General features: G+C 40.2%; 2 protein-coding genes across 3 annotated transcripts in view; one reads left to right on the top strand and one right to left on the bottom strand.

The window, feature by feature from the left end:
* Positions 1–1,430: 1,430 nt before the first annotated feature.
* Positions 1,431–11,188, bottom strand: LOC138018443 (uncharacterized). Its single transcript, XM_068865068.1, has 3 exons — positions 10,655–11,188; positions 5,490–5,883; positions 1,431–3,634 (listed from the first exon to the last, which is right to left on the bottom strand). Exons 1-3 carry the CDS (start codon positions 10,940–10,942, stop codon positions 2,367–2,369), a joined length of 1,950 nt encoding a protein of 649 aa, XP_068721169.1. The 5' UTR covers positions 10,943–11,188; the 3' UTR covers positions 1,431–2,366.
* Positions 11,149–12,500, top strand: part of LOC138018444 (NEDD8-activating enzyme E1 catalytic subunit-like) — a 26,733-nt gene continuing 25,381 nt past the window's right edge. The window contains exon 1 of one of the 2 annotated variants that reach the window (XM_068865069.1): positions 11,149–11,298. In XM_068865069.1, coding sequence (XP_068721170.1) covers positions 11,267–11,298 — 32 coding nt within the window. In that variant the 5' untranslated portion in view covers positions 11,149–11,266. The remainder of the gene's footprint in view (positions 11,299–12,500) is intronic. The other variant, XM_068865071.1, reaches the window with a different exon arrangement.

Consider the following 12,500-nt stretch of genomic DNA (forward strand, 5'->3'; position numbering starts at 1 on the left):
TATTTACCTGAAGTAATTTGGTAATTTGACACGATTGAGTTTCTTGCCTTCACGCACGCAATGAAATAGGAAGAGGTTTTCGCCTCTAAGAGCAAATACGTTGTTTGTTTCATTAAATTTTTACTGGAAAAGGATTCTGTGGTATTTTCTGCCTTTGTGAATTATAATATCATGTTGTGTATTGAATTTCCGAGCTTAAGGTTGAAATGTGATATGGGAGATGTTTTTTAGTATTGCTCTGTAAGCAGGAAGGGTTCACAGGCCTGTTGGAAGCGTGCTTGAGTTTCAACAAAATGAGCCCCAAAATCAATGTAAATTGGGACGCAGACGAATCATAAAGTAGCTGCTATTTTCAAAATGATGAAATTACCTTGGTGATATATAACGTCGAACGCGTCTTGGAAAGTAAATTTTGACTTTGCATAAACAAGAGTTGGACGATTGTGATCTTTGTTTTGACTTCGCTCATTTCATTGTCAAACTTTATAACACTTAACAGAAAAAGAAACTTACAAAAACCCGGTATCTTGCCATCATTTGACACAGATGCTTCACTGTTTGGCAAGTAAACATGCCGCGGTAACTTAATCACGGCGCCCGCTGAATTCCGGCGATGTCACTTTCGATTTTGCGATTTATTTGTGCAGCCAAAACGTACAATAACAAAATTGAACGTAGCAAAAATCTCCCAAAATGTTTGTCGCTGATCGTAACTGTTTATATTCTATATTCACGGTTCAAAATTAATGTTGTTTTCATGTCGTAAATATGTTATTCTCGAGCGACCGTCCTGGAAACTTCCTTCTGCTCTTTCTAAAAACTGTGTATCAATGTTGATTTACTTTTGCATCAATATTTGTTTTTGCATAAAGCAAGCTAACAAAATCTGTACCTTGGCGAGTTCGCATTTGTTAGCTTTAATAGTATTTTCGGTCCGATGCTTCTGTTTTATGAGGGGTATATTGTTTTGGTCTCCCATCCAAACACTAACCCCGCCGAACAGGGTTTAACTTCAGTGAACTTCGGCATTACAAAGCTGCAGGAGCTCATGAAGAGGAGCCTCTATCTCCCATACTTGGCCTCGGAGTCAACCCTTTCCCGAGTAGATTTATTTATAGAACACCTCCCTTGGGAGATTCAGCACGCTCACTGTTGTAAAAGCCAATCTCCCTTGGGACATTCAGCACGCCCACTGTTGTAAAAACCAATCAAAACAGAGCTATCTCAGCATCAAGGGAATTATGATCCTTTTCGCGGGAAAATCCTGTTCCTAAAAATAAATTTACTCGGGAAAGGGTTGACTCAAGGAATTAGAGGAGATAGAGGCTCCGCTTGATGAGCTCCTGAAAGCTGTCAGATGCTCACAGGGCACGCTTAAACTTGTGGTAAAAAGAAGTTTATCAACATGTCAGCCCTGAAGCCAATGTTTCTCACTTCCCATTTATTTTCTTCAATCTTTCTGGGTTCAGTACTTTGCTAGTAACCATATGTCTTCTCAGACTATTTACCCAAGACTTCTACCATGGCACTGCAATGATAGACAATACCAAAACAATATCGTGCACTTTTAGCGCTACATGTTACGCAAGGACGGATCTGTTTCGTCGTACGAACGTGTGAGGACCTGTGAGCCAAAGGGCCTCTTCTGGTATGACTTCTTAATGACCCCCCAACTTGAAAAAAATTGTCTGGAACGGTGCACGTACCACAGGCAACCCAGTGTACCCTCACGGAGGGTCTAGTTATATAAAGATGTACGTAGAGTTTGACTTTAGTGAGAAGACCATCGTAAGAGGACAGGTACGTATTCTCTTATTTGGCGCTTCTAGTTTCTCCGTATTGCGCTCACCACAAAAACGCCAGACAGAGGAGCCAATTAAAAAAATGTGGTAAAATGTACACTTAGTGTCCTGCAGTGTACTTAGTCTTATTAGCTGGCAATAACTTGGACCAACGGCGCACCCAACAAGCTCTTCTCCTATGAAAGCATCCACAATCAAGTACCGAATTATATTCAAGAAAATTCCATTCCAAGTAGCAGCGGTTGCAGCCTTTGAGGCGACGTAAAACTGGTACTTCCCAGGCCAACGTAATCCTACATGGTAAATTCCTTCTCTTTTTTTTCTTTGCCCAAGAAACTGTGGAACAACTTACCCAACAAAACCAGAGCATCTGAGTCGCTCTCAACGTTCACGAGAGTACAGGTGCATTTCTCCAAAAAGTTTTCATCTGATGTTTGATGTTTTGAATATTTTGTGGGTCCATATTCTTCAATTCCCTTGGCTTTTATATCCGAAGTTTATGCATAATGCTGATAATACTATTGCACGCAGCATTTCAGTTTCCTTTTCTCTGCCAAATGTCTGTCAGTTTTTCCGAAGTGACCACTCTCCTGTAGAAAACTCGTAATCAGCAGAGAATATTGACTGTCCCGGACAAGTAAATTTGTCACTGAATGACAGATTTGGTTCACCGTAATGACCTTGAAAACCCAACTCTATGTCTAAAATCAATGGACTGTCATCACAGATACACCGGATGCTCTTAAAAGGCATTTCAAGTGGTTCCTTTGATAATATTTCCTCAGCCGTGAATTGCTTTGACCCTTCGAGTTTCTGAGATATACGCACTGATACATGCTTAAAGAGTGAATATGGTGTGTTGGATTGGAGATCAAGGCCTTGAATTAAGATTTTGTCTTGACTTATCTCAATAGAAAAACGACGTTGTACTCTGAAGGGTGGAATCTCGAGGCTTAGCTTTTGCAGGAGACTTTTCATTACAGCATCTATTTGACTGTGTATTTCAAGAGAACAATATGGACTTAGAGGTGTCTTTTGCAGATTACAGATTACCAACTTCTGTTTGTGACGAACTGCAACAGCTGGAATGTCTGCTGCTGGGTTAACACGGAGACTGGAACCAAGCACAATGATCAAATCAGACTTCTCTGCTTGTCTATAGGACTCTTCCAGTTCAAAACTAGGAAGGCTCTCACCAAAGTTTATGATGGAGTCCACCAATTGGCCGTGGCACTTGGGATCATCACAAAACCTCCCAGTCCGGTGATCGTGAACCCACTTGGCAGTCCGGACATTGAAGTCTCGTAAATACTTCGCTTCACATGTTGTGCACTTCTCAAGATTGGTATTCCCATGAAGCTCAGCAAGCTCATGTCCAGGGATGCCACTGCGTAAATGGAGACCATCGACATTTTGACTCACCGTAAATTTCACCAGCCCCACCTCGTGCAACTTCACTATTGCCATATGAGCAGGTGAAGGAATTGCCCTCAACATGTCCGGAAGGAAAGATGCTGCTGGTTTGCGAGGTAAACCTTTTGCTCGTAATTCCCAAACACCAGGTCCTGTCTTTAGTACAGTGTTCACTCCACTACGGAAATCTGGGATGCCTGTGCTTGTGCTTATCCCAGCACCTGTGAAAATAATGCAGTGCTTGCTCTCTTTCAACCATGATGCCAAAACGTCAATCTTTTTCTCCAATTCAACCTCAGTGTCGAAGAACTCTGTTTTTTCGTCTTCTCGTTCAATGTTGTGATGACCCATTCCGGTGATTGGGGTTGGTTTGTAATCATCGTGGGGTGTCCCCTTGTCTTTTTGTTCAACATAGTGACCTGCCGAAAAACATCAACAAACAAACAAACAAACAAAAAATGGTTAACCTAACTGCAGAACCACGGACGATATTGTACAAGATACTAAGCATACTTTTATTTACGGTGCTCAGCAAGCATTTAACTTTCTGCTGCTGTCATGGAAATGAGTTGCCAATCTTTTGAATAGAATGCGAGTATGGAAATAAAATCACAGTGGCCATGTTGGTTTGCCAAAAAAGGAAGTGAGGTCATGCTCTCTCCCAAACTAATACTCCAACAATTAAAAAAAAATTATTTTATTTGTAATCACTGATCATGAGTGAGTAGTCTCTATAATATTTCAAAGAGGAAAAGGAAAGGAACTTCATTTAAATATCTAGTCGTTCTAGCGCTGGAGCGCTAACTGGGGACACTCTCAACTGTAATTAACAATGAACGCAAGTCAAATGTTGGTTTTTGAAGTGAGGGGAAAACCAGAGTACTCGGAGAAAAACGTCTCTGTGCAGAGTAGAGAACCAACAAATTCAACCCACATATGACGCCGAGGCTGGGAATTGAACCCGAGCCACATTGGTGAGAGGTGAGTGCTCTCACCACTGCGCCAGAACTGAACCACAGCACCATCCCTGCACCACAAGGGACTTGAGTAGAAGCAGAGGTTGTTAACCCATTGACATCAGGATTGAATAGGAGTAGTGCTCTATCAGTTGAGCTGTCATGCCATCTGGGAGGTCATGGTCATTATGTGAGTTCATATTGAGCCCACAGAGGAAAGATATAGACTTGATTCTCTCTGCATTTCAAATGATTATGTGTTGCTTTCATATACTTTCGTCATAGCTTACCATCCTCATACAAAATAATTTGACCTTATCACAACATCTTCATCAGTTGCATTGATTGCTTGATGATTCAGCTAGTCACATGATTGTAAACCTTGTGAACATTTTAGTCTTTTCGATTCCTTATACGAAATTTTTCAACATTTTTCAGTCTTCTTAATAGCTATGATTTTTAACTACAGCTGCAACTGTTACCCTTATTTTCCAGTCGTTTTAAAATTTTTCCACCTCTCCATTGTATTTAAAATTAAATAAAGGTCAGTAGGATTTTCCAGTTTTAATCTTTACATACAAACATTTAACTGTTCTTTTAACAAAGATGTGCTTTCTATTTTACTAAATAATTATGCACTCTCATTTGAGTCTTTTTCATTCTACTTTCACTTATTTTACACAGATAAATACACTGTAATTATTGATATCAGGAACGCACATTGTTATCTTGTGATTAAGACGAAATAAAAAGTACTAATCATCTGAACGGCCCAAGGTGTACACTGCCAAAATAATATGTCAGTCACATGTGCATGTAGGTTCGGATGGAAACACAGTTCATTGCCTCATAGTACTTTGAACAATCTGCAAGGATTGATCGACTGATTTTGCAGAAAAATAACACACCGAATGAGAAAAAATAATTCGCCGCAATACCCACTTTCTTAATCACTCATTGTTCGTTTCATTCAAACATTCATACATTCAATGATTTACGCATTATCGAGGCCCTCCCAGAGGGAGCCCTTATTGTCTTTAAAAACTTTCTTGTGCTCCCTTGTTCCTGAAATCACTTTCAAACTAATGCCTTGTTCCCTGCTTTTTGATCCCTAAAGTTGTTAATGTTCCCTTGTTCCCTGAGATATTTTTTCATTGTTCCCCTGTTCCCAAGTTGAAATTACAGTGTATCTCAGTTCCATTCCCCAAAGCCCCTCCCCTCATTGTTACTCATTTATTCACCCTTCAATCCATGAATCCTGTTGATTTCTTCATTCAATTAACTATTGTTCGGCTTTTCTCTCAGTGAGTACATGTACCTGATGAATCGCTTTTCCCTGCAGGTTTTCCTTTATGCAGGCCTTTGGGTGTGATCTTAATGCTGTCGACTAGAGCTGTTGCCAATTTCTCCAAGTCCCTTGCAGTTCTTTCCTGGTCCTCTTTCAGCTTCCGTTCTGTGGTTGGGAATACACCTTCTCTCACAACTTTCTCACAAACAAGTCTCTCTTCTTCTCCATCCTTCTCCCAGTGTGCTACAAACTGGAAGTGTAAGGGTACGTCTTTTGGGAATGCAACTGAATGTTTGACAGGTTTTTCACCAAGTTTGTTGACTTCAATGTTGCTTGACTGATGAAGGTAAAGCGAACCAAATTGAGAATGTTGTAAGACATTTATGGTCAAATCCATGGTACTATCTGCCATTATCGTTGGAATCTGGAAAAAAATAAGAAGGACAACAATGGAGATGACTCGTTAAGCTACTTGAAAAGCATCTCTTGCAGTCCTTGAGTTGGAAAAAATCAACTTTGATGCCCCTAAGACTCGGGCAGTTTACAGATCCAAATACAAAGTAGATACAAAGCATAGAACGAAAATACAATTAAATAATAATAATAATAATAATACATCATGCCTACTTGCTCCAATTGACAAGCATTTGTATTATTATGACTTGATGGAGGGTGCGCAAAGGGGTGCACGTGCTGGATGCAGCAGGACGGTTGATAATTTGTTGACAGGCCGAGCGGTCACGTTAGACTGTCACAGGAGGAAGCACAACCTTTGCAGGGGTAAATTGGCATTAAGAAGGCCTACCACTCCATTACAGCTACTATATACTGTGAGCATGTCGAGGTGATGCGAAGATAGGTGAATTTGGTTTCCCCGAAAATGTGTTTGTTTATGGCGACTCAAATTACATTTTGAGCGAATGTGAGAATGATATAAACACATGAGAAATGAAATGATGGTAGAACCAACTGGGATCTCGGGTGGATCTTGGGTGGTTGGTTGGCCGCATCTCAGATATGCTTTAAGGTGACTGCGCGATGCAGTTATGAGCCATGCTGTCAGTCATTTGACTCTGTAGCTGCGTGATGCAGCTCGAGTCAATACCCACATTTCACCCTTGCTCACCATAGAGTCTCCAGTAGCTCAGTGGTTAGAGCATCCGACTAGATCACGGAGGGTCGTGGGTTCGAATCCCATCTGGGGCTCGGATTTTTTCCGAGATCCCAGTTGGTTCTACCATCATTTCATTTCTCAAATTACATTTTATCCATATAAAAGGCCCAAATGAGCCAATTCTTGGCATAAAGAACGTAGAGTGATAAAGCTATCTGTTAAATATCAACTTTTGCTGGCCTGTTTCACTCTTTGACCTTAATTCACTCCTCAATATTTCCTTAGTACTCTTGCGTATTTGCCTATTCTCGACCACCCTGCTCGCTGCCAACACTTAAAAGTGCTCATAGTTTTGTATGGATTTTTTGTGTCAAATCAGTTGTAAAAATAAAGCTGTAGTGGGGTGGCATGTTCTAACAGTAGATATGAAATAAACTATGAGTTCTGACTTAACCCAGTTTTGCAATACCCAACTCTTTTAACCTAGCTTGACGGCACTTAAGTCAATAAGAGAAAAACTAGGTGTGCAAAAAACTTCCTTTTCTAACATGAAGCAAAGCTTTTTAAGGATAATTTGTGGTCGAAATATCAAACACAAGCCTTAAGCCCTGGCCAAACTATTGAACAAAGTTGGATTGAAGGCTCCAACTTTGCTCGATCCAACATTGTTCGACAGTTTGGCCACCCATGTTGGAAGATGTTCGTCCAACATTTTTTGTTCAATCAAATGTTGGATAGAGTTTGCTTTTGGTCAAACATTACAACCAACAATTCTGTTTGACGCAGCAATGTTGCAGTGTTTTGCCGCTCTTCCAACAAAGTTGTGTCCTGAATCGAGTCACATTCGCTCTGCTAGCCAAACACAAATCGCTATCTTATTTTCAAGCATCATTTGGAACAGAGATGACGGACAAGGACCAAGAGGACATCGTGGTTGTTGATGAATAGCCAGAAACCTTGATCAGTGAATAGGAAGCAAGGCCATGTCTTAACTGATCATTATCGCTGTTTGGAGATGTCTGGTTCAGTAGCGTTTAAAATTCCTGCAAATTGATCCGATCATCATCTCCTAAGGAGGGGGACATTGGGATGTATTAGAAACCACAAAACTGAAGAGAAAATCATCCAAAACCGCAAAAAAATTCGGCCAAAACCGAAAACCGCATACAAAACCGTCAGAAAACCGATACAATGGTGACAAGTGGGGCATACGTACAGAGCAAACTACACTAACACTTTATTTAATCAAAGTATCTGTGGATGTCATGGACTTGTCTAAGGCCTTCATATCTTTTAGTATCTGCTGAAATCATAGGCTTTATTTCTGCCGCTCTCTCGAGCCCGGACTTTGTGGGCTCACTTTTCCGTAAAGCAGCTGGTAATGGAGCCAAGTTAACTTAGGAGAATTTGCACACAAGTCCTCTCTAGAACTGCAATTTTGCAATTGCAAAAAGCTATATCTTCGGAAACTTCAATCGAAAATCTCTAATTGAACATTTCTATTTGACAACTAAGACAGGACAGTTTGGAGATTTGAATGGAATGTTTAATCTTGGTCTAAAACATGCGATTGCACTGAGGAAGCTAACTGGTACAACTTGTTCCTTGTTTTACATGGCAGCAGGAACTTGCTCAAAGGTTAAATGTGGTAATAAACAGATACAGCAGTCGAATATTGAAGCTCAACGCCCCCCCGGGGGGACTCCCATATAAAAAGGGGAGGGATGCTCATCTGAAATTTTACATTAAACCCCTAAAGGAGACCAATCTGAATCTGGGAAAGGCCTAGGCTTTTTTTGACCCCTAGAAAAAAAAAAGAGACCACATTATAACACAGAGAAATAAAAAATACAGCGACTTTTCATGATGGCAAAGACATTATCATCGAATGCTTTCACCTGCGAGAAGAAATATAAAAGTGTAAATATACCCTTTTACCTTTCTTCGTGCGCAACCCTAAAGGAGACCTTCATAGCTACATATGATTGCATTTTGCCCAAAACACCCTAAGTGAGACCAAAATCCGAAATTTACACCTTCAAGCGAGATGACGAAAATCCCTCCCCTTTTTATATGGGACCCCCTCCCCCAGCACTGCCCTTCCATATCGCGACGTTGCACCAAAGAGAAAATTCGTTGATGTCCCTAATTCATCTTGCTGGCCTTGGGAATTGTTGTCATTTGCACCGACTTTGTCACTACTTTCATGCTGGCCTTCATCAGAGTCACTAGCTTCCTCACTCATTTCATGCTTGTTCAGATCTTCATGGGGTCCTTCATCTTCACCCACTCCGCACCAACTCGGGCATCATTCGACACGCATGATGCCCTACGGTGACATTTAGTTTGTCGCGCATTCCTCTCAATAACTTTAGCGTTTCGCAGCTATAGAGTGTTTTCATGCGACGTCTCCGGGAATTGAGCTCTATTATCACTCAAACGTTTTCTTTGGTTTCGGAGGAAAAACAAGGTTACTGATCACGTGAATGAAAACAGACATCTTGTCCCCTATGGGACCTTACATTCTACAGTTGTGTATTTATCAGGCCCTAGTACAACCTCATTTCAACTACTGCAATATTGTTTGGGGAAACTGTGGAGTAACTTTGCAGGAGAAACTGCGAAAACTACAAAACAGAGCAGCCAGTTTCTTGACCTACTCTAACTATGATGCTGATGTCAACAATTTATTTGAACTCTTGAGATGGAAATCCCTAGCCTCTTAAAGGCAAATTGAAATAGCAACGATGGTATTTAAGTCCCTACAGGGACTAGCACCTGTTCGAAATTTGTCCATCGTGATTCTGGTTATTACTGTGAATAAGGTAAATGTTCCGCAAGCACGCACAAACTACTACAGAAAACAGCTTTTAGCTACAGTGGCGCAGTTTTGTGGAACAGTTTGCCATTAGAACTAAGGAAAGCAGCGTCCCTCAGTCAATTCAAATGACTGATTAAAGAGGTTACCTAAGCCATTATTCTAAACACGACATTCATGGAAAGCAGCTTTTATTGTATGATATTGAGTAAGATAGTTAAAGTAGTTTACATAGTTTTATCTATAGTTGGTTTTAAATTTTTAATTGTACATATGGTTTTTATATTGCTGATGAATTGTACCGTGGTTAAATAAAGATTAAATAAATAAAAAAATTAAAAAAATTAAAATAACACTCTATTCGAGATCAATTGCCGCTCAAAGCTAAGAGAAACCGGAACCCAAGTAGGACAAAATAGGAAAACCTAAAAAGGGCATCGGATTACAAAACCGAAAAACCGCTCATATTTTCTACAAAAACCGAAAACCAAATGCTAAAAAACGAAAAATCTGCAAACCGCAATGACCACCGAAACCGAAAAACGGAAGTCTTTTGGCACAAAAACTGAAAACCCGATCTAAAAAATAGCCGAAACCGCAAAACCGAAAATCCTAATGTCCCCCTCCCTAAGCGCGGATGTATCTTGCAAAGAACATACCCTTTTCTACACGTTCTCTTAACCATTCATTGGTTTTACCTTGTGTGAATACGTCCTTTCCGTCCTCTAACAAGTCCAAGCTACTCCAGAAGCTAAAGCTACGCCAAATGTTCAAATTTTGCACCAACTTGAACTTGAATTCGTCAAGCAATGTTGAATAGTTTTTTGCCACTACCTCAACATTTACATCCAACAACGTTGCATGTGGGATCCAACTTTGTTCGATAGTTTGGCCAGGGCTTTAGTAACTTAACAACAAAAAATGATAATAAAGCGTTGTTTATTCTGAGGAATCAAGCGCACTCCTTTGTGGCCGAGAACTTGGCCCGCAGGTCGATAACTGGCACGAACGAAGCCTCCATTTTCGTTATTATTCGGGGAGAAAATAGCGTTGAGCAGTCGATAGCTTTACATGTGTAAACTGAATGCTGAAGCTAGTTGTCTGTGAAATTTCAAGTCCTTACGGGTATTCCAAGGTAAGAAATACAAGTTTACGTTTTTTGTGGTCGAGAACTGGGCCCCAAACTGTAAATTATTATGAAGAAAAATAATAAAAAAATAGTAAATTTGTTTAATCTTTTCTCATCTAGCTTACCCAGCTTACCTGACCGCCTTCTAGTAAATTCAACACAACTTTTTGACATGACACGAATTCAAGTAACCCTGATAAGAGAGTACTTTTCACGTCCAGAACCAAGTTACTGCAATCCTCAACAAGAAGCTTGGCGGCTTTCTCGAGTAAGGTCGCATGGCAATCTGTGCAGTCTTTCACAAACAGCAAGGTATTGCTTGCATCTGCTTTTACCTCGAACACTTCCCCTCTTCTACTGCTTATTGCATGAACTGGTCTTTGCGCTAACTTGAACATAGCTTGGAGATTCGAAAAAGCCATGGTTGCAAACGTTCGTAGACCGCCTATCTGACTGTTCCTTTACTGGGCCGGGATTGCAAGACTAGAAGAGACGAAGGCCGATACCGTTCCGTTGAGGGAACTTTCTCTGTTGAAGCCCTATATTTATAGTAGAAAAATCACTGATGCTGCAAAATTATTTCTGTAGATTACTCGGACAATTTCCGCAATCAAGAGTGCAAAGAAATCCCTTGCCTTGAACGCAGGCTCGAACGTCATCGAGAATTCTTGTCCTTTTTGAAGACACGGCTGCACAGCTGTCTAATACGACGAGCGGTTGCATAGCATAACATAACACCATCGAGCATGGAGATCGAGGGAAACTCTGCGGACTCGCTGTACGTATCTTCCTTATTTTGTTACTTGTTAGATGCATTCCACTCCTGTCCCGCATACCTCAAGGGAGGCCCACTCCATGATGTTCTTACGACCTCATTCAAAATGAAACAAGCATGCAAATGTTTCTCTCTGTTTGTGTATATATTACTTCTAAATATAGGGAAGATATCTTGCAATTTGCTTTTGTTATTGAAATGTGTCAACCACAGGAACAAGATACCCTTTGTTTCGACAACCAGTGAGGCTCTGGTTGGCACATTAATGACGTCCACGATATCTTCCCTATTGGAACAAATTACCTTGCAACAACTTAATCAATGCAAGCTTTAAACGATGGCCAGTTTAAGACGGTATCCAGTCATCTCGCCCGCCACCAAGAAGACTCGCCACCAGCGAATTCACCACCAATATGCAATCAAAGTCGCCACCATGCAGTTCCTGTTTTTTTTTTTTTTTAAGTTATCATAATGTATTGAGAATAGAGAATCCTTTTAATGTTCTACATTTGTTTTTATTGTAAGCTCTTATTAATTTTAATTGTTTATTATACATGAATTTTTTAACTAAATGAACTGTATGTATTTGAAGTGAGGGTGTAGACAAAAGGTAGAGGTGATGCTCGTAATCATCTGGACTATTAAATGGAGGGGATGTAGTTTTTGACTGCTTAACCCACTGACTCCTCAAACGCCGTAGGACACCCCCAGTTGACGAGTAAAACTTTCTGGCGTTAGACAGAGTAAAATCTGTTGAGTCTCGCTCTCATTTACACGTATATGGCTCAAATGAAGTGGAAAGCTTAAGGTAATTCCCCTGAAAATGACGTACTATCCAGATTTTTGTCAAACTTGGCACAATTGATATTCATGCACAGGACATTAAAAAAATACAATAAAAAGTCACCATGCTTGTTTTTGCACTGCATACCCGTTATTCGAAGTGTTTTTTACCAAATAATCACGAGTAGCATTCAAAACTAGATTAACTGGAAAAATTGTTGTTATGTAGTAAATTCTACTTAATAGTACTGAAAACTTGAACCTAATTGTTTGTGTGGGCTATAATCTTTAAGTGAAGTGATATTAAACTGCTTAATCTTGCAAAGAAATGTAAGCAAATTGGAACGATACCTAGTCATCACCTTGCACTCGGTGTCCAATTGCAAATCCAGTTTCATGTGATTTACATGTAAATACTACAA

The sequence above is a fragment of the Montipora capricornis genome, chromosome 10 (genome assembly GCF_036669925.1).
Source record: "Montipora capricornis isolate CH-2021 chromosome 10, ASM3666992v2, whole genome shotgun sequence".
Taxonomy (NCBI): domain Eukaryota; kingdom Metazoa; phylum Cnidaria; class Anthozoa; order Scleractinia; family Acroporidae; genus Montipora; species Montipora capricornis.

What these genes read in the sequence shown, in the direction of transcription:
- LOC138018443 (XM_068865068.1), bottom strand. Translation starts at nt 10,942, where the DNA reads ATGGCTTTTTCGAATCTCCAAGCTATGTTCAAGTTAGCGCAAAGACCA. An exon ending in ATTTACTAGAAGGCGGTCAG is followed by an intron (nt 5,884 to 10,654) that starts GTAAGCTGGGTA and finishes ATTTTTTTCCAG; the next exon opens with ATTCCAACGATAATGGCAGA. An exon ending in AGGGAAAAGCGATTCATCAG is followed by an intron (nt 3,635 to 5,489) that starts GTACATGTACTC and finishes GTTTTTCGGCAG; the next exon opens with GTCACTATGTTGAACAAAAA.